The sequence below is a fragment of the Photinus pyralis genome, unplaced genomic scaffold (genome assembly GCF_008802855.1).
Source record: "Photinus pyralis isolate 1611_PpyrPB1 unplaced genomic scaffold, Ppyr1.3 Ppyr1.4_unclustered_Scaffold340, whole genome shotgun sequence".
In the NCBI taxonomy this organism is placed as follows: domain Eukaryota; kingdom Metazoa; phylum Arthropoda; class Insecta; order Coleoptera; family Lampyridae; genus Photinus; species Photinus pyralis.
The window spans coordinates 14,847-39,614 of record NW_022171397.1 but is presented as its reverse complement, the minus strand read 5'-3'; the positions used below and the strand labels follow the sequence as shown (position 1 = coordinate 39,614).

At 35.0% G+C, this 24,768-nt stretch overlaps 1 protein-coding gene and 1 long non-coding RNA gene across 3 annotated transcripts; one reads left to right on the top strand and one right to left on the bottom strand.

Annotated features, from left to right (window-relative positions):
- Positions 1–1,014: 1,014 nt before the first annotated feature.
- On the bottom strand, positions 1,015–18,573 carry LOC116182073 (importin subunit alpha-7-like). Its single transcript, XM_031502573.1, has 8 exons — positions 18,416–18,573; positions 17,979–18,155; positions 14,068–14,286; positions 13,004–13,224; positions 12,647–12,863; positions 12,345–12,596; positions 11,994–12,297; positions 1,015–2,812 (listed from the first exon to the last, which is right to left on the bottom strand). The coding sequence occupies exons 2-8, from the start codon at positions 18,153–18,155 to the stop codon at positions 2,622–2,624; spliced, it is 1,581 nt and encodes a 526-aa protein (XP_031358433.1). The 5' UTR covers positions 18,416–18,573; the 3' UTR covers positions 1,015–2,621.
- On the top strand, positions 2,809–5,167 carry LOC116182074. 2 transcript variants are annotated; one of them, XR_004147407.1, is made up of 4 exons: positions 2,809–3,430; positions 3,478–3,586; positions 3,648–4,429; positions 4,478–5,167. It is a non-coding gene; the product is annotated as an uncharacterized LOC116182074 (long non-coding RNA). The 2 variants fall into 2 exon arrangements; XR_004147406.1 differs by having other exon boundaries at positions 3,478–4,429.
- Positions 18,574–24,768: the final 6,195 nt, after the last annotated feature.

The following is a 24,768-nucleotide window of genomic DNA, read 5'->3' as shown; positions in this document are numbered from 1 at the left end:
ATTTGCCAGCAAAATTTTTTATTGCAATTTGCATTGAAAATTCACACCTCCTTTAGTGTTTCTAAAATTGTCAGGTTTAAATTATAAGGACTTGGCTCCGAACGACTGAAACAAAAACTAGTAGAAATCGATCGGCCAAGGTTGGGCATCTTTTTTCGTTCTCGAGTTAGATGAGGAACATACAGACGGACAGGCAAAACCATCACACAAAGAGAATTTTTGTCTTCCGAAAAATTCCCCAAAGAATAAATCAAATAAGAATACTTATATTGAAAATACGAAACTTTTGAAACCGTAAAAATCATTATACAGTACAGTACAGTATGTTTGTTTTGAATCAAAAATATTGGTTTAGTACAATGTTTGGAGAAAAATATCCAGTTTTGAAAAACATAGATTCCCTTGAATAAACATTAAAAAGACAAATACGTAAGCTAATGGAATTTTAATTCCCAGTACTCATATGCAATAAATAAAGAAGATGTGTATTTATTAATATCAATCGAAAAACCTGATTAGGCAAGTGTTATTAGACAGTCCTTGCATTTATAATTAAATTCCATTGAATCACGTGATTGAATGGTGAATTGAATAAAGAGACAACAAAGATAAGTATAGTAAAATGAGACAAATTCATTCATCTCTTTCTACTTCAACTTACTATATTTCGGAAGAAGTTAGGCAACTTTACATACTCCGTTTAGAGAAATTAATTCATTCAGAGTGTAACCTGCACATGCACAGTGATGAACTCAACATCGAGATTAGGCACTCTAAGGAAACACAGATAAAATTGGGTATTTCATCTGTGACTCAAAGCAAGACAGTTCATATTCAACAGTTTTGCAACCCACATGATTGGTGAAAGTAGTAATTTTATGATGGGATTCCAACGAATACACCATAGTAAATAAAATGTTAACTTTATTATATACTATAAATTATAAACAAAAAATAGTTTTACACGTGTACATAATTTGAGTAGCTCAATTGGCACATTCAATAATAAAAACATTCAAATTAAAAAACACTTTATTTAAAAATTTTATCACATTTTAAAAAAAATAACAAGTTTATTCTTATTAACACATGTCTTAATTATTTTATAAAGACACTTCAGAACAATTATTATTGACACATTAATGTTAGTTGTATCCAACTGTAACCCTCAACTAGATCCACTTTATCAGGACTCAAGGATATGTACAATAAACATGCATATCCAAAAAGGTTTACGCTGTATTTTAGGAAGATAGTTGAGCAGTACAATTGTAACATCAAAAGCAAAGCTTAAATACTGGGTGTCCCAGATTCCATATGGCTAGCTATTTCAGAGTTAGATAGGTAGAATTTGACATGTATTTTCCAAAGGAACAGGTGACCTTATAGTTTATTTATCATAATTTGTTTAATTAAAATGAAAAATTGAAACGACTAATACTTAAGATCTAATGAAGAAAGAAATCAACAAATATTTGTTTTTAACTTGAATTGAAGAAAGATACAAACTTGTGAAGCTAGCATACTATGTAACCTAGCACTTATAAGAGATGACACTGGATAAGTCGAATCTGAAGCACGCACAGTACACAATGAATAATTTCATTTCTGTTTTAGATGAAAACCTCTGGAAAAAATATCTATACTTCTCCAATTTAATTGGAGTAACAATTACACGAAAAGCAAACGAGCACAAAAATGTTTCCTTGTTTATTTATATAGTTATGTATTTTGAGGTAAGAAATCAGCATTCTTATATAATCAAGTAATCACTTTTCACTTGCAAATGTAAACAATTTCTGAATAATGTGAGCCTTCGACTTTTCAATTTTACAAGTAAGCTATTTTATAATACTCTACGATATGTAATGAGGAACTGTTCCTCTGCATCTTTGTTTTGGCTGTGTAAATTGAGACTACCCAAGAGATAATCTAAATTGCTCCAAAGCTCACAGTATGGACCACTACTAACACACCTCAATGTTAAATATCTTGTAATAGTTTAAGATATGCATGCTAACATATTGCTATTCATATCGTGTAGGTAGTGTAAAAAGTCATTGGCCACATTACAGTCAGTGGGATATCAGTTTATTTCACATTGGTTTTCATATGATACAGAAATAAGACATACACTATACAAAAGCAGAGCATAAATAGAAAGCTCCAACTAATATGGTAGGTAAAGGTTTTAATGTTGAATGTGCCTTTAATGAATTTAGAAATTGTACTATCTACAAATAACAAATATAACACAAAAATTAGTCAAACTTACTTTTATACTGACCAACTTAACAAGATGTTGTATGACTATAGAAAATATAGCAATTTTTTTGCTAGCGATTATTTAGCTAAAACAAAGAGAAAATGGCTAAGTTAAACGGGGAATTCAAAGTTTTGCAATAGCATGCAGGAATTAATATGTTACATTTGTAAAATGGACTAAGTGTTAAAGAATTAGCGCCGAATTACTTTCCAGACATAAAAAAAAAGATGTTTGAATCATATCAGTAACTACATTATGATAAAATTATTGTGCAGGTCCAAGATTTTAATATACAATCTTTTTTATTAAAATTCATGGGGCACTTATGTCATTGATACTTATCATTGTGAACCAATTAAAATTGAAAACCGCCCATTGGTACCGATTGATCAGGTCCGAAAGTATACTGTTGTTGTTCAGTATCGACCGTTGGAGCGACACGAGAATCCTCTTCCTCGGTTCCAAAGAAGTGTTCAATTATATCAAAGGCTTTCTGGTAGATATCCATATTTTCGTGAGACTGCAGAAACTCAATTTTATCCAGTCCTACAAAAATAAAAAATGTCTAGACTATACAGGAATACATAATTTTCATGTGTGACTATTGATATGCATAACACCACAGTCTGAATATAAATCAGTCGTCCCACTACCTTTCTGTTCCAATTTTACGAACGCTGGAATAAACTTTGAACGGAATCGCAGTGGTTTATTTATTTATTAGATTTTTCTTATTTTTATAATGAGTCATAATTTTTATTAATGGACGCTATATGTACCAGGTGTCTATGCAAAACCTTTAAATGGAATTATAACTGGTATGTTAAAAGCTTTCAGCTTAAAATTTTGGAGTGTCATCAAGGGAGATAATTAATAGGATATAAGATACAACCCCAACGTGACATAAGTGATTAGGTTTAATCATTTGGAAATTATTGCGTGTTATTATAAAAGTTTATCGCCGGTCATTGCGATAAGAGTCCGTTATCGCTGCGTACAGCTAATTATGTACTTTCAATATCTTTCGTCAAAGTAAACACAGTCGGACGTGAAACAAGTGCTTCGGTTGTAAGACAGTGAGTCTAGAACAATATGCGTAGAAACCGCCTCATTTATTAATTTACATATAATTTAGTGTTAAGCGACCTTCGCCTGACGGAACTGGTATTACCTTTGCATTTCGGGCGCTTTTTGTATAATATAATTTTTAGCGTATTTTTGAAAAAGCGAACAAATCGTTGCGATACATTTAAATTAATAATAGATAAAATATCCGGACAGTTCAGGTGACCATTTAGTAGTTTGAAACCAAAACATGCGGTAAGAAAATTTCTCCTTTGTTTAAGAGTCAGTATTCCCAGGTAAAGTCGTACATTTTCAGCGTGATCCAAAATGACTCCATTAAGAAGTATTTTATACTTTATAAGGCGAAGGAAATTGTTTTGTATTTTTTCTAACCGATTAATATGAGTTGAAAAGTATGGTGACCAGATCGTGCAGCAATAGACCAGATGCGACCTAACCAGGGAGAAGTATAGTCTTCAGTGCCGTTATGTTGATGAAATCCTTGCATTGGCGACGAATGAGCCCAACCATTTTGCTAACCTTCGAGATAACATGATCGTAGTGATGCTTGTGTCAAGTACTACACCCAGGTCCTTGATGATGCCCACATGTTGAAGTTCTTAACCACAAAGATGGTAGTGCGGTACAGAAAGAGATGATTTCTTCGAAAAACAAATTGAACCCATATTTCAAGTTGTACCAAATCTTGTTGAAGGATCAGCACATCCTGGGTGTTCTCAATAGGTCTGTAGATGTAGATAAGATCGTCAGCAAAGAGGGCATGATTTGAGGAAAATATCGAAGATATGTCATTAACTTATGCCACGAACCGAGGCAGCACGAAATGTGTCCCTTGCGGAACTCCAGATTTGATGTCAATGGGATCCGATAAAGTGTCATCGATTTGAAGTCGTGCTTTACGTCCAGCTAAGTAGCTAAGTACTGAAACGGGTTTGTTTCTACAGATCTCCCTTTTGTAAAAGCATGTTGATTGGCCGATAGCACTTGCGAGAAAGCCTTGGTGAACTGCCGGACAATAATGGATTCGAAAAGTTTCGGTATAGCCGACTGGATGGATATTGGTCTGTAGTTATATAGGTATTGGTTCCACTCTTGAAAATAGGTGTCATTTTCAATTTTTTCCAGGCACTCGGGAAAACACTTTTCAACCAATGAAGACGAAAATAAAAGGAACAGTGGTAGATATATTGATTGAGCACAGTTCTTGAGAAATTTTGGTGGAATTTCATCTGGTCCTGTGCTTCCGAATTCATCGACAACTGATAGATTTACACTGTGATCGCAACTCGGTAAAAACATGATAATCAATGTTGCTCTTGGATGCTTTACACATTTACATGTGTTTCCAAATATTTGTTGAAAAATAGTGAATGCCAGTCCACGGAACGAATATAATCATTGAATTGATCGTAAGGAGGCTTCGAAAAGTTGAATTTGTAGAGCAGTGTTTCTTGTTAAGTTTGTCTTCATATGTATACGTAGTATTAGTTTTATACAAAACAGTGTAACAATTTTATATGTTCAGTGTAAATGCATTTATTTGAATTGACTTATCCCATAGCATTTATAAGCTCAGAGGGTTAATAAAGTATTATTATTATTATTATTATAAACGAACGAATACTAGCCAAACGAGACGAAAATTCGAACGTGATATGTGTGCAATCGGTCAGTGATATCCGAATTCTTTTTAGTGGTTTATTTACATTACAATTTATCAATTTACGATATTTAATTTCATTATGGAGACTTTTGAATTTCGTAGTATACGCTGATCGAATCTTGTACTATAAAAATTTGGATATAATTACAGAAGTGAAATCATTTCTTCAAGATGTTAAAATTACTTTTATTTTATTTATGGTGGGATATGAGATTAAAATTTGCAAAATTAAGTTAATTAAGTTAAGAAGAACTAAAAATCCAAACTCTAGAGTGACGCAAATGTTCAAACAGTAAAGAATTGTTACTTATATAATAAATCTTTGTAAATAATTATACGGAACTGGCTGATAACTACTTTCAACGATGTTACTCGTTTATTACTACTTGCCCGTTAGTGCGCAGGCTCAACGGCTGAACAGATTGTTATCTGTGCTAGTCACAGCAAATTTTTTTGCTGTTTCCGGTTTTGGGAGATAAAAAGTAATAAAACACGTTGAACATACGAATGAAATTCGTGCGTTGCGCTATTTGTTAATCAGACACGGGTATAAAACTATAAACGAAACTTCCTCTTATCTTTTTTCGGGAATGTATTTAAAACTAACTGTCCCCTGTGATAAAATAAGAATCTTATTGCTTTCTGTTTGATTTTTCACATAAAAGCTGTTTCCATACCAATTTTCTCTTTGAAAAACGCGCCTATGGAGTTTATTGAATAATTCCGTCCTTGTAGACGTTTGTTATCAAAATTTGAATGCATAGGAAAAAGCTTTATGATGAAAAATAGGAAAATACGTGGTAACGGATATTAGGCACATTTTCAATCTTTACGTCTGAAATGAAATTCCCGGTTCCTTCTTCTCACTCCGGCTTTTGCATCCACAATCTGTACAATTCATCACGATTTTAAGTTGTTTTTTGTGTATTTCCTCTCAATTTAAGCGCAAAAACTCATAAAAACGATGTGACTTAAATGACATGTATGCCACATATAAAATGGCCGACTTGATTAAAAAGGTAACACGATTCATAGACAGGCTGTACGGCATACGCGGTATTCATACTCTTTCCTAATCTAAGGAAATGGAAGTATCACAGTTAGAAAAAACTAGATCAAGGATATTGCCATTCACCCGATTTTTGATTGAGTTGAATTGATGGAAGCCGAACAGGTTGAATGCGTCACATATTATAAGCTCTGAAGTGCTGTTGCGATTACAAAAAGCAGTAAGGTGTCCATCTTCCTGGTCGGCATCGCAAGTGGTATTAGTCAGGTTATAATCTCCTAACAGTACGAGCCCTAACACATAAATGTTCGCACACCCACGATTTTAAAAATATTGTAACTTAAAATTATTGTATTTTTTTTTTATTAATTTTGTCTTACTATAGTTATAAATTACGATATTTAGTAACTCCGATTTTATATTTTGATGCAAAATTAATTAATTACAAACTTTGAAATAACACAAAACAATGTAAAATTAAAATTTAATGTGACACAAAAATGTTCGGACACCACCCCTTAATAATGAGTTACACCCTCTTTGGCTTTAATAACAGCCTGGATTCATGTAGGCATGGTCGCCAGAAGAGCTTTACATTCATCGGTGCCGAAGGTATCCCAAATCTCAAATAAGCAATATTGTGTTGCGGGTGATTACGCAAACGTTGCTTCATTTTATGTCACACTGTCTCAATGACATTGAGATCTGGACTGCTTGAGGGCCAATCTAAAGCACTAATATTGTAGTCTTGTAACCATTTCTTAGTCGTTTTTGCCGTGTGACATGATGCTCCGTCTTGTTGAAAAAAAAAGTCTGCATCAAGTGATAATGTCTCAAGTGAAGGCAATAAACTTTGTTCTAAAATTGCTTGATATTTCTGAGCATTAACATTACCATTTATAAAGAGCAAATTGTCCCAACCCATTTGCAGACATACTGCCCCACACCATTACCCCACTGGGGAATTTAAAGAACGCTTTAAGCAATCTTTGTGAAATGTTTCGTTTTTCGATCTGATAATTCTTTTTCGATTATCGCCCACACTGATATCAAATCGAGACACTAAAAATGATTTTTTTTCCAGTCTTGGTAAGACCACGCCTGCCGCTCCCGAGCCCAAGCTAACCTCTTCTTTTTTTGTTTTTCTGTTAAAAGAGGTTTTTTTCCGTCTATTTAAAAAAGTATTTTCTAATGCTCAATAGTTTTAACCTAAAGATCAACTTACTTTATAAAAATGCAAACCTGATTTGTGGATCCACCTTCGACAAGGTTCGTGAGAAAGATGAGCATTTGTTACTTCACTCCGTTTCACCGTAAGATTCTGTACTGTGTCTCTTCGTCCAGAATTGAAAATGGTTACTGCATTCTAGGGCTAACTTTTTGCCGTCTTCCTGTGCTCTTTCCTGCAACTTGATGCTGTTTTCGCATACTTTGCTACAATATCTGCCACCTTGGACTTCGACAAATTAAATTCCTGACCTATTGTCCTAAAGGATTTTCCCATATGAAACCATTTTACTATTAATTGTCGCGATTTCTTTCCGTGTCGCAGTGCCACGTACCATTTTTTTCTTTTAACAAAATGGCAAAGTGGACTGACCGGAATAAACAGTATTATTATTATTATTATTATGGTTGGTGTTTCTTGTGAGAACTCAGGTCTAGCCTGGTTAACTAATCGCACGGATTAAAATCAAGTAATGATTAGTGTTTGTGTCTGTATTATTATTATTATTATTATTATTACAGGTTATAAGAATTATTATTTTTTGTTTTTGTCCTGCTACCTAGAACTCAAACTATCAAATGTGTGGTGTCCGAACATTTGTGTCAGTTAATTTCGCTGATTTTCGCATTTTTATGTTATGAGAGCATTAAAAAAAATAGTTTTTTTGCTATTAGACCTAAATAATAAACTTATAATACATATTTCTGTAGATATTTGTGGCTTTATTGACATTGACTCGGATTTATTTATTTTTTCGGTTCTATTTTAAAAATGCTAGATGTCCGAACATTTATGTGTTAGGGCTCGTATAACTGTAATTGATGCATACAATACTATAAACGATGGGCTTTATAAATGGTTAATGAGAAATGTTAAGTTAGTTTGAAACGGACTATAGTGTTAAATTAGAAAAAAATGCACAAAACTCATTGCTTTTTTTGTTCATTTTTGACGTTCTGTAAATTTAAAGGTATCTAAATTTAGAGTGCAAATCAGCCAAGCGTATAGTAATAGTCCAGGAGCTAGCGTCCTATTTGACCGGACCATTTTCGCAAAGTTCATCTTTCTACTATAGATTTCTGATCCATAACCTATCAACGATAGGGGCGTCAGCTGGCTCAAAAGCGTGGCTTAAGATGCCGAGAGACTGAGAAAGACGTAAAAAAAATTGTTTTTCGGACCATTTTTGCAAAGCTGAAAATGGTATATATAATAGTGTACAATGTAAAAAGAGCATAAATAACTGTCAGCCACGGTGGTATAGACTGGTGAGCCGGCGAAGCATTAAGAGCACACGGAAATCTGTCGCACGAGTACCGACCTATTAGAAAAGGAGCACCCGAGAGCGAGAAAGCACATTCCGTCCATTCAGTATTATTGAATTTAACGCGCGCTCACCTACAAGCAATTATAAACTGCCTTCATTTGTTGAATTTAGAATTGTTACCTTCATAAAATGCATCAGTTGCGCATTTTACTACGTTAAAATCACGGGGTGGATTAAATCATCCAAATTCTGATGTGTTTAATTTGTTAAAACCGTTGATATAATACTCTCATACCACATGCTGCGTCCGTCGATTTTTTTTATCAGACAATTGAAGATTTATTTTATAGTACTACAACTACGGAATGCAATCCCGCAGCAAAATCTCAATCCCGGTATTTGCGGGATCCCGCAAAACTTTAAATAAATTGGGACATAAGCAATTCTGTGCGGTTAACTTCTGTATTACAAAAAATCGCTAATTATCACAATATTTAACAAAGTACCTTCAGTCTAACTTAGAACTCAAAAAAACCTCGCCTGTAAAGCACAAAAAGGTGAACTTCTAAAGTGCCTCAAAAATCATAGTACATTTTTAACGAAAAAAGTTCAACAATTATTTAAAAAATAACTTCTACGTTATGCGTTTCATTAACAAAGTAAACAAGAGTCGTCTCCTTGGTCGACAAATTCCTCAGTCCCGCAAATCACACGGGATCCCGCTCCATTTATGCGGGATCCCGGTATTTCGGGTACCAGTAACCTGAAATATTCATAAATAATATGCATGTGTTTTCATTTCATTGAAAGTTACACCTTCGAACCAAATTCCTAAAAAAGATCACTACTGTAGGTACATCCAGGTACATCTAAACCTTGTTATTTTTACAATCAAAAGTATGTATTACATATTGATAACTACTTCATAGCGACATGACCATTCATACACAGTTTTTAGACGATAATGGACAGAAACACACATCTTTGGTAGTAAACAATGTAACGTGCGAATGGATTACGTACATATAAATGCGTTCTGAAGCGGACGGAATTTGTTCTCTCTCTCGCACACTTCAGGCCGGTGACAGCATACATGCTACACGCGCTCGCCGTATCACCAGTCTATACCTCCGTGCTGTCAGCTGATATTTAATTGAGGCAAAACCTGTTAGCTGGGCGTCCAAAGTGTAGCGTAGCTTTAAGCGCACGCGACGACTTTGAATTTTGATGACCCAGCTAACACATCTTTCCACGTTGTCGTGTCAGCTAACAAGTGGTTTCCTTTTTTTTTGTACCATAAACTGATGAGGTACTCATTTCCATACATGCTGATGTCATATGAATATGACTGAAAGAGAATACATGAGTAAAATGGTATCACATACTGTATTATTATACATAAATTGAAACATTGTATTTTATAATTTGTAACGTGGTTAAGGACATAAAATAAATCAAAAGAGACAAAACAAACCAAAAAAAGGAAATTAATAGCCCTAACCACGGCTGCGGCTGTTGGAACCTGGGCTCTGTGGAAGAGATGGGAATTTTCTTAGATCAGTTTCAAACATTTTGTCGACTACTCCGAATTAGGTTCTCCTTTTTTTGCAGTTTTCTTAATTCGTAAGGTAAATGCCGGAGTAGTATAGAACAACTTAAGACGTTCTGCAGAGGCACCTCTAAAAAGCATTATGCGAGTCACTCTGTAATTGGGCGCAAGCATTTCCGAAGGTACTTAGGAATATTTTTCAAGAATTTGTGTACCATTCGGAAGCTCATTATATTTGTTGTCTCACAGAACAAAAAGAAAGTCAACAACCACTCTGTAAACTGTATATGCGCGAGAAGTGTAATAAAAATCTCAGTCTTTTCGTTATGAGTGCAGATAGAGGTATAATACATGATGAGCGAGACAAAATAATGTCGAATTAATCAAGGTAATTTTTTTACTAAAACATTTTTTCAATTAGACCTACGGTTTAAGAAATATAAGAGGTTGAATATTTATTAAAAGCGTAACGCGAGCGCCCCAGCTCCTGGCAACACCGACCGACGTGACGCCTGCCTTTATTAACACGCACGCTGTCGCATAAGTCCGTCTCAATCACACTCACGCAGACCCGGTCTGTTTTCTTTTAACGCATTTTTTAAGAATTGTCTAAGAAATGTATAGGTTGCATTTTGTCCTAACAGGAAAATAAAAGTTAGTAGCGGCTAAAATAATCTTACACAAACGTACCATAATCTCTCCGTAAGCAGCCGCAGCCATGGTTAGGGCTATTAGTTTCCTTTTTTTGGTTTATTCTATGCCCTTAATGTCCTATTATTATACAGTATGTGATACCATTTTGCTCATGTATTCTCCTTCAATCATATTTTTCTCCAATAATATGACATCAGCATGCATGCAAATGAGTACCTCATCAGTTTATGGTACAAAAAAAAGGAAACCACTTGTTAGCTGACACGACAACGTGGAAAAATGTGTTAGCTGGGCCATCAAAATTCAAAGTCGCCGCGTGCGCTAGCGCCCGCTAACGCTACGCTACACTTTAGACGCCCAGCTAACAGGTTCTGCCACATTTAAATATCAGCTGGCAGTTATTTATGCTCTTTTTACATTGTACACTATTATATATACCATTTTCAGCTTTGCGAAAATGGTCCGAAAAACAATTTTTTTTTACGTGTTTCTCAGCCTCTCATACCATCACGCCACGCAGTCGCGCCAGCTGACGCTTGTTTTAAGTGTTAACTAAGTAAAAACTACCAGGCAGAATAAAAAGTAATTGTGCGAAAATGACCCGTAATAATAGGACGCTACCTCCCGTACTATAAGGTTTTTCCAATTTTTCTTCATTATTTCCTAACACCATTCATGACTAAGATCTAATGAAAACAAGTTAAAAAAGTAATCGTAAACGATTTACAAAAAGCGCATTTCCACTTGCATTTATTTCCCATTTGTAAGATGCAACTTCTATTAAAATCGTACAAATCCGGTTACAAATATGAAAGAGAGCGTTGCATAGGTGCAATCAATTTTTGATGTCCTACTTCAATTTCAGTTTATAAGAAGAATTTCATTTCAATGCTTTCATAAATAAGAAAGTTGACACTGCGCATGCGCAAACCATATATTTTGAAACTGGCGTTAGATTTTCCATTATTACAAGCACCTATGGATCAAATTTCATTTAAATGGTGCCATAGATGAAACAGTTGGCACTGCGCATGCGCAAAACCAGTTTTTGAAACTGGCGTTAGATTTTCCTTTATTCCAAGTGCCTAAGTATCAAATTTCATTTTAATACTTTTATAAATAAAAAAGTTTGCAATTCGGTCAAAATATGTGAAATAATTTGAAATGGAAGCGTTTTAATTTTCATGTCTATATCTAACACGGTTTCAGCGTGAGAGCTTTGGTTCCGTCTTGAATAGTGACCCTGTATATATCTTCTCCCAAATACTTACCATAACATTCTTCGATAAGTACTGCATAAGGATTTGTTCCTGAATGATTCTTTGCATCCTGATCACCGAGCCGTAAGATATTCTCCAAACCATTTAAAGCTACTTGCACAATTTTCGCATCCATAACAGTAAGTAGATCACATAATGGACTAATACAACCCTGCTCGACCAAATACCTAATTTGATCAGGAGTGCCGCCGCTCGTCGCGTTTGTAATGGCCCAAGCTGCCTCTTTCCGAGTTTTAAATTCACCTTTACCTAATATTTCGATTAAAACTGGGAATATATTAGCATCTATAACCGCCTAAAAAAATTGTTTAATCGAATTTGTAGACGATTTATAAAACCTACTTGAATTTGTTGCCTATTGCCTGCTGTTATATTACTAATAGTCCAGCATGCTTCCTTCCTGACAGTTTCTTTTGAAGAACTTAATAAATGAAGCAAACAGGGTAATGCGTTACAATTTAAAATTACTTGAGTCTGTACATCGTCGCCAGTGACAATATTTCCAACTGCTCGCAGTGCTGCCGAAACGACATTAGGTTGTTGGTGCATAAGCAGCTCTACCAATCTTCTGCATACACCAGCATCAATAACAGCCTAAAGTAATTTGCGATTATTCACTCTGCACGAACAGTAAATAAATTTACCTGAATCTTATCATTAGGTCCATCAGAAAGGTAACTAAGAGCCCAACATGCGTCTGATAGCATGTCTGCATCTGTATGAAATAGAAGGCGGGCAAGTACTGGTAAACCTGGAGAAACTTTAGAAAACTCAGGTGGAGGATTTTTGCCTCGGCAAAGATTTGATAGAGCCCATACGGCGTTTCTGGTCATTGTCAAACGACCTTCCTTACTTAAAAGCCTGAAATAAAGATTGCGTCAGTTTTGAACCACATTATACCACTAAACTGTGCAAACAGATTATCAAATTAAATATAACCGCACTCCCCTTTCTATAAAAGTAACTCAATGATTGTATGCAGCTATAAATATTATACATACTGTAAAAGTGGTACGAGTATACCGGAATCTAAGACATGATCTCGACATTCAGGCGAATCACCGGCAATATTACCCAATGCCCAAACTGCTTGTTCTTGAACATCATCATAAGGACTACTAAGTAATGCAATAAAAATAGGAACAGCGCCCTCTTCTATCACCATCCGAGTCTGCTGCGATGTACCAGAAGCAATATTTGTCAGCGCCCATGCCGCTTCAAACTAAACAGAAGAAATATCAAAACAGAGATAGCGCAAGCCAATGTGTCATCAACTCATATATTTGAAAATATCAAGAAATGTATACTGCTGCAAACACATATAAATGATTCTACGTATTCGGATTTCGGTTAAATATTGAATTACTTATCTTGGTTACTGCAAAGACAGAGGCTAAGGCCGAGGTAAAAATTTACAATTTGTTTATTCCATGCAGAATGGCGTGATTGCTTATATTCCTACAAATACTGATTATTATAACAGTTTAAGTGGCTATAATGAGTCGTAGGAGTGTTACTAAATATGCCAGACGTAAACGAGACTTTGAAGTAGAAAATCATTAATGAATTAATGAGTAGAACACAAAACGAGATTTTGAAGATATACTGTATTCATATGTATGCATATGGAAGCTTTGACCTTCAGTGTGATTGGTTAAAACACGAGTGAGTATTACGCTGAAACATAAAACGAGTGGCGAATTTTGCAAGCTGGTACTTTCTATTGCTAACTAAACTCTTGGAGTGTCATTAGTTGTTAATGTCAAAGATTTATTTCTGTTTGCAGTATATTGGATATTTCTACTTTACAATAATTTGGTGCCGTTTTATATTTTTCCTGTGTGTGCTTATCTTCAAGCACAGCGCCATCTAGTACCTTCTTATAATGAATGCAGTATAGTTCAGTTACAGCAACTGTCAACGGTTTTGAAAAGCAAAAAAATTATTTAAATAAATTATGAGGATGAGGATGTACAACAAGAGGTTACAATGTTGCTCGCCCTTCATCCATCAAAAATTGAAGGTATAATACTTTGCTAATTCTATAAATACACAAGCTGGTTACCTGCAATGTGCAATTGTTTGTATTTTGTAGAAACTGTACAAAACGTGGAACAATTCCCGTCTGTATAACTTCATCAATCGGTGGATTAGGCTCCCTACTTAATAGTTTTCTGAACTTCTGCGTGGCATTTAATTGGTCTTCTATATTATCACTATACAAATCTTGCACCATGGCACGAGTTATTCCGGGGGCAGATTGAGAAATGATATCGCCTTCCAACTGTAAATAAAAAAGTGTGGGATTTACTTACTACAACATAATATATCAAATTGTGAAACAGTATTAAAATCGTAATGAAAATATTTTGAGCCTTTTATACATGTTGCCTTTGCAAGATAGGGGTTTGAATTTATCTTTGAGGTTGGGTAATATCTAAGATCCTATTAGACTATGGCGTGTATCACATTCCCTGTTCTTATGGTTCGGTCTACATTGGCAAAACTGGTAGGTCAATTAGGACTCGAACTTCTGAACACGAACGACATGTTCCAGGTCGTCATAGCTCTGCATAGCTTTGGGAATCTGTCATGCTGTGTCACATTCTCCAATCTCTCCTGCGAGAATAGATTTAAATAGCCTGGTTTAACATCTACTGTTCAGTGTTCAGTGGGTACAGTACAAGTGTAGTGAAGTAGTGGGTCTTGCTCTCGTTGGTTCATTGGTAAGAGTTGTTATATTTTTGATTATTTTCTTTCTCGTCCTGATGAATAACCAAGATTTTTCAATTATTTTCATTTCGATCTAGTTATCCATGAAAATGATCAAATGACGTTGTTTGTTGTAAAGATAAGTTTTCTCACGCAAGCAACTTGCGGCAGTAAACCTTGCTACTGGAAACATATACGAAGCCTCTGGGGTAACAAATAAACCAAAACCACTAATACATGGGTATTGCCGGTGCAACCCCCACTCATATATGTAGGCAGACGGACAAAACTAACTTTGAAGTCCATACGTACGTTTGGTTTGACATTGCGAAAAATAAGTTGGTGACGAAAAATACATTTGTGCATCAAGCAATAGAGCTTGGTTTTTTTCCAAACAAAATTGGTGCATAAATAACGATTTTGACATCCTTTTGGTTAAACATATTTTGGTCAGCAAAAATTCATATACAGGCTGATTCAAATTCGAGGGCCACCATGGGGATCTTGGGAACTGTAAAAGATGGGTAGGTAGTTTAAATTGGGCAAAGTTGCGTATTTTGATGCTTAAAAAATGCAGTTTTGAAACTTTTGTCATTTGATAGAGAATTAAAAAGAGCGTTCAAAATTATAAACATCACAATTTTTTTAAATAAAAATATTTTCTTTTTTGCCTAGAAAACTTTGTCTTAGATAGTATACGTACGTAGTTTCTTGCGTTTTTACAAATTAATAGCGCTATTTATGATTAAAAACTAGTGACGTTAATTTTTGAAATCAGAAAAAATTCTCCACCAAATGATACAAAAAGTAAAAATTACTTCCATAAGAAAAAACAAAGTTGATAATGGTTGACTGGAGACGAAACGTCAAACTTAAAATTTAAAAGTAGCATCTTGTAGAGCAGTGGTTCTCAAAATATATGTCTTGATATTATCCCATTTTTACACCGATACAACTACATTCTCTTCATGTTCATAGTTTCCTCATTTATGTCTTATGACGCAAGGCCTGATGATGACAAATATAGCGGAAATCAATAGCCATGAAGAAATTTAATATAAAAGTTATCACTAAAATTATAGGATGAAATATCTTACGGTGTAGTCAAAAAGTTTTTGGGCCAGTTTCTGAGATTTGACCCAAAGTTAGTATTTTTTTTAATGCAACACGTCAATTAACATCAATGTTTGCATTCTTTTTCCTGATCACACTAAGGTGTCACAACCTACTTTTTTTTTAATTTTAACCATGACATAAAAATACAAAATGGCAGCCAATACCAATCAATAAAAATGGCTGACGGCAGAAACATGTCATTTCAAAATTTTGAATAATATGATATAATATCTAATTACAGTAAAATTCCGATTATCGACGCGAGTTATCCGGGCAGCGGATTATCCATGCTGTGATTTCTCTGAATTGAAATTACATTTTAAATTAACCAGCATGCGCCAAAAGATTCAAACTGATGAAAACATTTCACACAGACCAAAGTGACCGACTTTTTTCAAAAGCTATCTAAAATATCTGCTTTTTTTTCAAAGTTAATCTATCAGTGTAAACATTTTAGTTTGGATATTTGAAGTACAAATTTTATTGTATAAAAATTCTGTTTTTTTTGTCATTTTTAGTACATGCACCTGTATGTAGGTATTATGTTCATATGTATGAAATTAAAAGCAGCTGATATACACTGGTCTCAACCAAAATAGGACACACAGTCCACAAAGAAGCATACAAAAAAAAATCCTCAAACTTAAATATTCCTTCCACTATTCGTCATCTCCCTGTCTCTTTATTTTTTTCTGTTTTCCTTTTTCTATCATCTTCATCAACTTTGCTCTTTGATTTCGATCCTGGTTTTGTTCTTCCTACCTGTCTGCATTGCCATTTCAAATGATCAATGTTCTCCTACTCGCTTCAGAATCTGCATTTCCTCCTTCCCTCCATCTTTCATTTTCCATGTAAATTCCAGATTTTCTTCCTTTGTCATTTCATTATCAATTATTAGGCTTCATTGTAATGTACCAACCGAGACACCATCTATTCGTCCATAACCATACAACAACAACCCTCACATTGAAATGTGAAATCTAAAAATCTTGTTTTTCACAATGCTCTAAAATATAGAATTCTGAAACACAAAGTGCCTTCACCGTGACATACAGTAGGTTCATCCTCGGGTTTGTCAGTTAGATTCATTTCGTAATCAAGCGCAACAACACCAAAAATCATTCATTTCTTAAAGATACATTTATAATAAAAATGCGGTCCTATGAAGTAAATAAAAGCAACTGCATATGACTGCGTATACGTGTTGTTATTTTCATCACTGTAATAGAGACTGAAGTGTGTGTTTTAATCCCGAGGATGCAGTTTATGGTCCGAAATGAAGTAGTACCCTCGAAATTAGGACACACTTTACTCCTGTGGTATATACGCTATTTTGGGTACTCTGATATCAGTTACAGCAATTTCAATATTAAACGTCCAAATTTGACAAAAAAAAATGTTTCATTGCAGAATCAAGATACATTGTCATGTTAGATTGTGAAGGTATACCTTAGACCATATAGTACATGGACTGCTAATTGCAACTAAAATTTGGTCAAGGACATCGCCTGGGTATATAAGTTTCAGGGTAAACGAATCTATCCGAAGTTGTTCGATGAGACACGATTTGAACTGTCAACCTTTAAATTAACAAACGTCAAATAATTAATCGCATAGAAATGCCAAAAAATCAAACCTATTCTTATTTGTGGAAGTATAGAAGATAAAGAATAGCATTTAAAACATCTCGTACGACTTGATTGCTACAGAAGCTGCTGTTTTTGTGATACGAGTGGTGTTTACACGACTTTAGTTTACCCTGAGATTCACATACCCACGACTACAGCGCCCCCTATCCGTGACCACCTATTTTGTATTGAAAGCATAGAGCGAATAGCAGTCCATGTACTATATGGTCTAAGAGGTATACTAATAAACATCAGTTTTAAAATAAAGATTCTCGTTCAAAACCCTGCAGAAGAAGTTATGAGGAATTTGCTGCCTCAGAAATTCAAAAAGATGTATGGAAAACAGTATGACTATAAAATATGGTGCATGGTGCAAGTACCAGAACGTACATTTGAAGGTAAGTACGTAACTAACTCTCTGAAGCTTAGGTATAATGTGGGTGACACGCCTCTGTGAAACCCTATCAGGTAAAAACTGTTAGAAACCTACGACTAAACTCGGAGAACAGTAGGTACTTACTTGCAAAGGATCCGAATCATCTGGTAACAGTGCAACGTTTACATTTCGTCTTTTATAAAGTTGTTGCTCTCGTTTCTGTTTCCTTAACTGAACTCCTTCTTCCTCACGCCGTCGTCGGAGTTCCACAGAGTCAAGAGCCGAATTCTTGTAACGATGTTTATGGGCAGATGCAGACATCTACAATGAAAAGGTGGCAATATATAAGTCTTCGTAAAAGTTTCTCAAAGTACAAAGCTTGTGGCATTCCAATTTCAGAGTTCTCTGTTACAATCATACTATCTTACAATACAATTCAATTTGATCTACTTATGTAAAAAGGTATGCAATATTTAATAAATAAACAGTAGGTTGATATTCCAACCAAATTCCAGACACTTGCAATTTTTGAAATCTGACTACTATTAAATTAGTTGTAATGGAAGCAATACAATACTCACTCTGCTTAAGCAATATCTAGAAATTAAAAACTTAAAAAACTATAATAAACCGATAAAATTTTCCTTCAGACATGAAAAGCTCAATTAGAATTAACCATATTTCTCTCTATGGCACTACCGCAGTCACTTTTGATAATTGTCTGTTTGTAGCACTGTAGTCTTAATAACAATAAAATTCCTAAAGCGGGAAACAGGTTTTTTACATTTTTGTACAGGGTGACCCGTATATAATATAGTGGATGTTCAGCTCTTATTGTAACGGGCGATCAAAAATGAGTTGCTGTAGAGTCACCTTTGGAAGTTCAAGTTAAGTACGATTTTCGAATGTAAAGAAAAATTCAAAAGGTGGCTCGACTCATTTTTGATGGCATAGTATAAAAACCAGTTTCGAATTCGATAGCTATTTACCCTCAATACATAAGTCGCAGTAAGAAATTTTTTTTCAATTTTTTTTTCAATACATTAATTTATGCCGACCTTAAGAGCACCCACGGTACACAAGTTGTCAATGCTTTTTTGCAAGGTAAAAGTTTAAACATTTGCAATCCATTTATCTTCAAAGGTGTCCTATTTTATTTGACCTGCATTTGGGGGGGGGGGGGGGTTTTTTACGAATAAGCACAGAATTGTTTATTCACTTGAATTTTTGTCTTAGTGTTGTTTTTCATTTTAGAACTTTTTGTAACTGCGTAATTGTTTATTTGATTTGTGTATTTAATTATAAAAACGTAAAATTGCGTGTTAAAATGTAGGCACATCTAGTCATTTGTGGCAAGAATTTTTGTTATCGGGCGAGATTAACGCACGTCTTTTTTATCGCTGTTAGAAGAGATGACGGTAGATGCAGTTGTATGTGCGCATTAGTTCGGCGAAAATGGAGACGCGTTCTATCGAAGCTGGCGTTATCAAGGATAATTTTGATTAGCGGTTTAGCTGTACAAACTGGGAAATAGATGTATTTTATTATGCAAGTTGTGTTTCGTTAAAGCCGCCTCGAGATGTAGATCTTGTGTGCTCAGGCAATAATAACGGGCGATCAAAAATGAGTTGCTGTCGAGTCGCCTTTGGAAGTTCAAGTTAATAGCTATTTATTTCATAAGGATATTACCGTTGCCATAATCCGAGTTTATTATGGCGGGTAATATCCAAATGAAATACATAGCTTTATCGAAACATACTAGATAATTTGTATCCCTCGTTACGACAAAACAAATTCCGCTATTACTTTCTCCTTGGTTACGACAAAACAAATCTTAAATTTTTCTCATGATGGATAACGTCGAAATCGTTCCCCAAGATATTTTATTAGAAGCGGAAGAGGTTTCTTTAAATCTATTGCCAATTCAATCCCGAGAATTATACGAAAAAGAGTATCGTGTCGTGAGTTCTGTACCTGGCGTGAGGCGCGTGGAGCAAAAGGAGCTTCAGAACCTATTTTGCTTGCGTACTTTAAGACCAAGGTGAGTACTTAATTTGGAACTTTCCTTTTTGATCTATTCCTTTTGTTATACCTGTATTGTTACAACATTGTAGGCGGAAAAATATGCACCATCTACGTTATGGACTCACTACTCCATGCTGCGGACTTGTTTGGATATAAAAGAAAAAATGAAAATTAACAAATATAGTGTCCTGATTGCTTTTATTAAACAGAAGAATGTGGGTTATGAGGGGAAAAAGGCTAAAGTATTGACCAGAGAAGAAATAAACGAGTTCTTGCGTGCTGCTCCGGATGAAATATTTTTAATGATAAAGGTACGCTATCTCATACTCTTGACCTGTAAATATACTAGCAATTTGTGTACAATAGGTTGCTTTTCTTTTTGGAATATCTGGTGCGTTAAGCAGTGTTGTAATAGGTACTTTTATTTCAGTATCTAGGTACAGTTACAGGTACTTGAACAAATAAATACTTAGGTACAGGTATAGGTACATATTTGTCACAGTACCTAGGTACAGGTACAGTTACAGTGTAAAAGTACCTAAAAACTGTAAGTAGGTACTTTAAAAAGTACATTGAAAAAATGAACGCTGTTAAAGAAGTTTAATGTCTATTCTAATTTCACAAAAAAGTAATACATACAAATGTACTCATACCTTACAGATTAATTGTGATTTGTGATATTACTGCAATAGGTCTGTTTGGTGACGTAAGAGAAGAAGAATTTCAAACATTTCATCGGAAAGACGGTTTCTTTTAGGAGTCAGAATTTGTCCTGCCGTACTAAATAGCCTTTCAACTGGTGCAGATGAAGGCAAAATAGTATTATAAATTTTGTATACTTTCATAACGAGGGGATAATTCAATAAAGATAGCTTATCCTTTGATTTGTCTTGAAAATACCTTAGGCATTCCATCTCAACGATACTTTTAAAAGCTGCGGATTCCACATATTCTTTCTCTGACAAATGCAAGCTTGACGTTGGACTAAGAGGACTTTTAAGAATATCGAAGAAATCATCATCTTCGCTGCCAGCAGAAGCAGCGCCACTTTCCTCTTCATAGGCTTTAGCAGTATCTCTTTTAGAGGCTTTTTCACATTCAGTAATGAACAAGGATTTGATAAGCTTAGTTGTGCTCTCAATAAGGTTCACATCTGATGTTGTTGAGGTTATCCACTTTAACTTAAATTTTGGTATCGAAACAGTGGCCAAAATATAGGGTTTTGAGGTACTGCTATTTAAATTCAAAATATCCTTATATCTCTTATTAACGCCATCCAATATTGCGTCTTTTAATGCTGTGCAAAATACCAAATGCGAAAGAGAATTTAACGTTTTTTTAATTTGAAATAATGTAGGAAGTAAATACCCTAAACAGCAACTCTCTTCGCCTTGCAAAATATCAATAGATTTAGCAAGCACTTCCATAACTAAAGCGTACTCTGACAAAAATTCCAACTCAATATTTTTTAATTTTGGTTTTTTTAATTTTTCACATATTGTTTCTAGATGCTCTCGTAATTGCAGGATTCTTTGTACACTATCGAATAAAGAGTTCCATCTGGTGGGACATGGCACTAATAATTATCTGAACCACTGCACAGGGTTCTAAAGGATCAGCTTCTTCCTCCATCAATATTTTAAAAAACTCTCCATTTAAAATCAAAGGCAGATTGTTCTCTTTTGACGCAATCAGAGGATCAGCCATCGCCATGTCTATCACTGATTATCAGTCGTGTATCACTCACTTATCACTCACTCAGTAGACACAGTAGCTGTGTCAGCACTTCAGTTAAAACAAACTCCAAACAGAACTTCTCGCAAGCCGCAAAGCGAAGAACAAGAAGCCATTTTGAAATCTTATTGATATGATATCCACATGTACATTAGCGAAGTAATAAATTGCCGTATGTAAACACGTCTTTTGAGCAGCGGCGTACCAACAGGGGTTTTTAGCGGTTGGTCTTCCCTTGCTTCTGACTCTGACAAAACCATTTATCTTTGAGATTTTGATTTTGTTAAATGTTAATGTACCTAAGGCTTGTAGGTATTTAGGTACCGTCAAAAATGTATCTAGGTACAGGTATAGGTACACTTTTTTTTTTGTACCTTTGCAGGTACTTAGGTACTAAATTAGTACCTTAGGTACAGTACCTAGGTACTTGTACCTAGGTAAGTTACAACACTGGGTTACGAGGAAAAGGACTAGCGAGTTTAACCATCGACGATATTGAAGACAAGGACACAGTGCTTGTGATTCAGATTCCCAAGTCGAAAACTCATGTAAAACGTGTTTTCACGGTAAACCGTCGATTTTTTTATCCTACAGAGGCGGTAAATGCACCAGACAGGTATGCGGAGAGCATTTTTTTGCAAGCATACCGCCAAGAATCGCAAAATTTCTTAAACTACCAGAACCTCATAAATATACTGGGCACAGTATGCATAGGTCATCAGCTACCTTACTAGCTGATTCCGGAGCTGACATATTACGTTTGAAACGCCTTGGTGGATGGAAGAGTAGCAAAGTGACCGAATCCTATGTAGAAGATAGCATTGCTCCAAAAATTAAAACAACTAAAAATATTTTATTTAATAATGTTGTTTCTTCAAGTGCTGACAATAATGGTGACTACAGAAAGATGACAATACCCAAGCCTTCCACCTCTACTTCTGTTTCAAATATAGAGGTGACTAACATATCAGTGAAAGAAAATGTTTTAACGGGTAGTCCTACAAAGCATAACGCAGTTAACTTTAATTTTAGCAACTGTGAGGTAACCATAAATGTAAATAAAGTAACAAATTAAGAATACAGTATTAATTGGTTTTCACTTACTGTTCAGCGTTTCAAATACAGATAGAAGTGTCCAGTGGCCAATCTGTAGATATAAATGGTCATGCTAATAAATAAAAACGCGCTTTTAACTCTCAATATACAAGTTGATAAGTACCTGAACCCAATAGCTTAGCCGCTTTCTTCCATACGTTACGTTAATATTAGAACTCTTGTATTATGGTAACTATGATATTATGAAGGGTAACTATGCTATTATGAGAATTTGTTATTTTGGGGTACTTTTCACGCAAGTTCACTAATAAATTAAGTAGGCAATAAATGTCATGTTTCGATAAATACGATTTTTTCGTCGACCTCTCTATAACAATATAAATTACTCCTTAGTGACGAGTACAATGATGAAGCTTATTAATCGTTAGCAACCATTAATCGTTAGCAACCACTTATACATAACAACCATTTTATTAAAGGGAAATGACAATAAAATTATGTAACAAATCACTTTCGGCAACAGCTGAGAACTTCCATCCACCTAACCATTTTAATCTCGGTTTTAATGTAGTGAGATCAGCAGCCAGTATGGTCGCCAAACGATCTCAGCAAAGCATATCCTGATGTATGTATGTGTAGCTCCTCAGATAAGGTACTGTTAAAGTATTCAGTTACTTTACCTTCAACATTGAGTACGTTGACCACAGGGATGAACATTTCCATATCTTTCACTGTTAATACACGTACTTTAGTACAGTTGCAAAAGAATTAATTACATTCTAATTTCACATACCTTTTCAAGGTAAAATGTCAACGTGACATTTTCGGAAATATCTCCTTACAAATTCATTGTATTCCATCAATTGCCGAACTGATCGAAACCGTTCCAATAAGTTTCTTTTGATTTGAGTGGATATAATGTTAAAATCGCCTCCACAGCAGAGCAAGCAACATAATCTTCCACTGTGATTACGAGTACTGACGGTACAGCATAAAACAACACATTACTAGCAACGACAATAGCTGTAATTTAGTGAACAATCGTACGAGCTTATAATTTCGTTTGTAATTTCTTGTAGTTGAATTTAAAATTACCTACCCCAGTGAAGTCGACGAAAAAACGTTGTATGCAATTCATGTATAAATCGGCGATTATTGGTTCATTCGAATTTAGTCCACTCGCTGCGCTCGTGGACTAAACATCTCACTCACCAATAAAACGCCTCATTTATACACTCATTGCATAAATAACTATTCTATGTGAACAACAATTTCAAAGGCGACTCGACAGTAACTCATTTTCGATCGCATAGTACTGAACTTCTCTACCTTGATATACCGAGTAGTGCACGGTAAGTAGAAACATAGGGATTTAACATGGGAAATTAGTTTTATGCAATATCCTGCCCTCCTGTACATTTTACAGAAATAACTTGTGATGGAACCGAATTAGCCCGCAAAAATTCGATTTAAATATTCCCGAAACTAACCCTGGCGCGACGAAAAAAGTCAAAGTTGCGCTTTGTTTCGTTCCCGTGGAACACGTGTTTTTTTCTTCTCTGCTCTACATTGAAATGGGCCATAATTTACAATAAAAGTGTCAAATATTACGCTATGCGAGCTATGCGAGGGGACTTAATGATCGATATCGACCGACGGCTCGGAGCACGGCCATATTAACAATTTTCGTCTAGGATTTGTTTAAAAAAAAGGGGCAGAAGTATGTGTGCTTTTGTTGAGAGCAGAGGTACATCTTTACGTTTCGAATAGTGAGTGCAGCTTCGACAATTACCAAGGTGATGTACGCATTTTTTTTTATCTCTACGTCTATTGCATCCATCTAATAATGATATGTACGTGTTCGATTATTTGCCAATTTAATGTTATTCTCGTACAGCATTATTGTTGCCATTTATAACACATTCTATTCTAGATACAACTTGCACTATGGTCATACTAGAATAGAGATTCTACATAAATATGTTATCTGATTTACGTGTTTTTATTCATATTTAGACACAGTATGTTCCCTTTCGGTTTGGGGCGATATTCAATACCTAGTATGCAGAACTAGGTACATTTTAATTTATAATTGAATTTATTGCAGGGCATTTCGCTA

Coding starts and splice junctions, on each gene's coding strand:
- LOC116182073 (XM_031502573.1), bottom strand. CDS start 18,155: ATGTCTGCATCTGCCCATAAACATCGTTACAAGAATTCGGCTCTTGAC. Junction 13,225..14,067: donor CAAACAATTGCACATTGCAG/GTAACCAGCTTG, acceptor TCTTCTGTTTAG/TTTGAAGCGGCATGGGCGCT. Junction 12,864..13,003: donor ATACTCGTACCACTTTTACA/GTATGTATAATA, acceptor TCTTTATTTCAG/GCTTTTAAGTAAGGAAGGTC.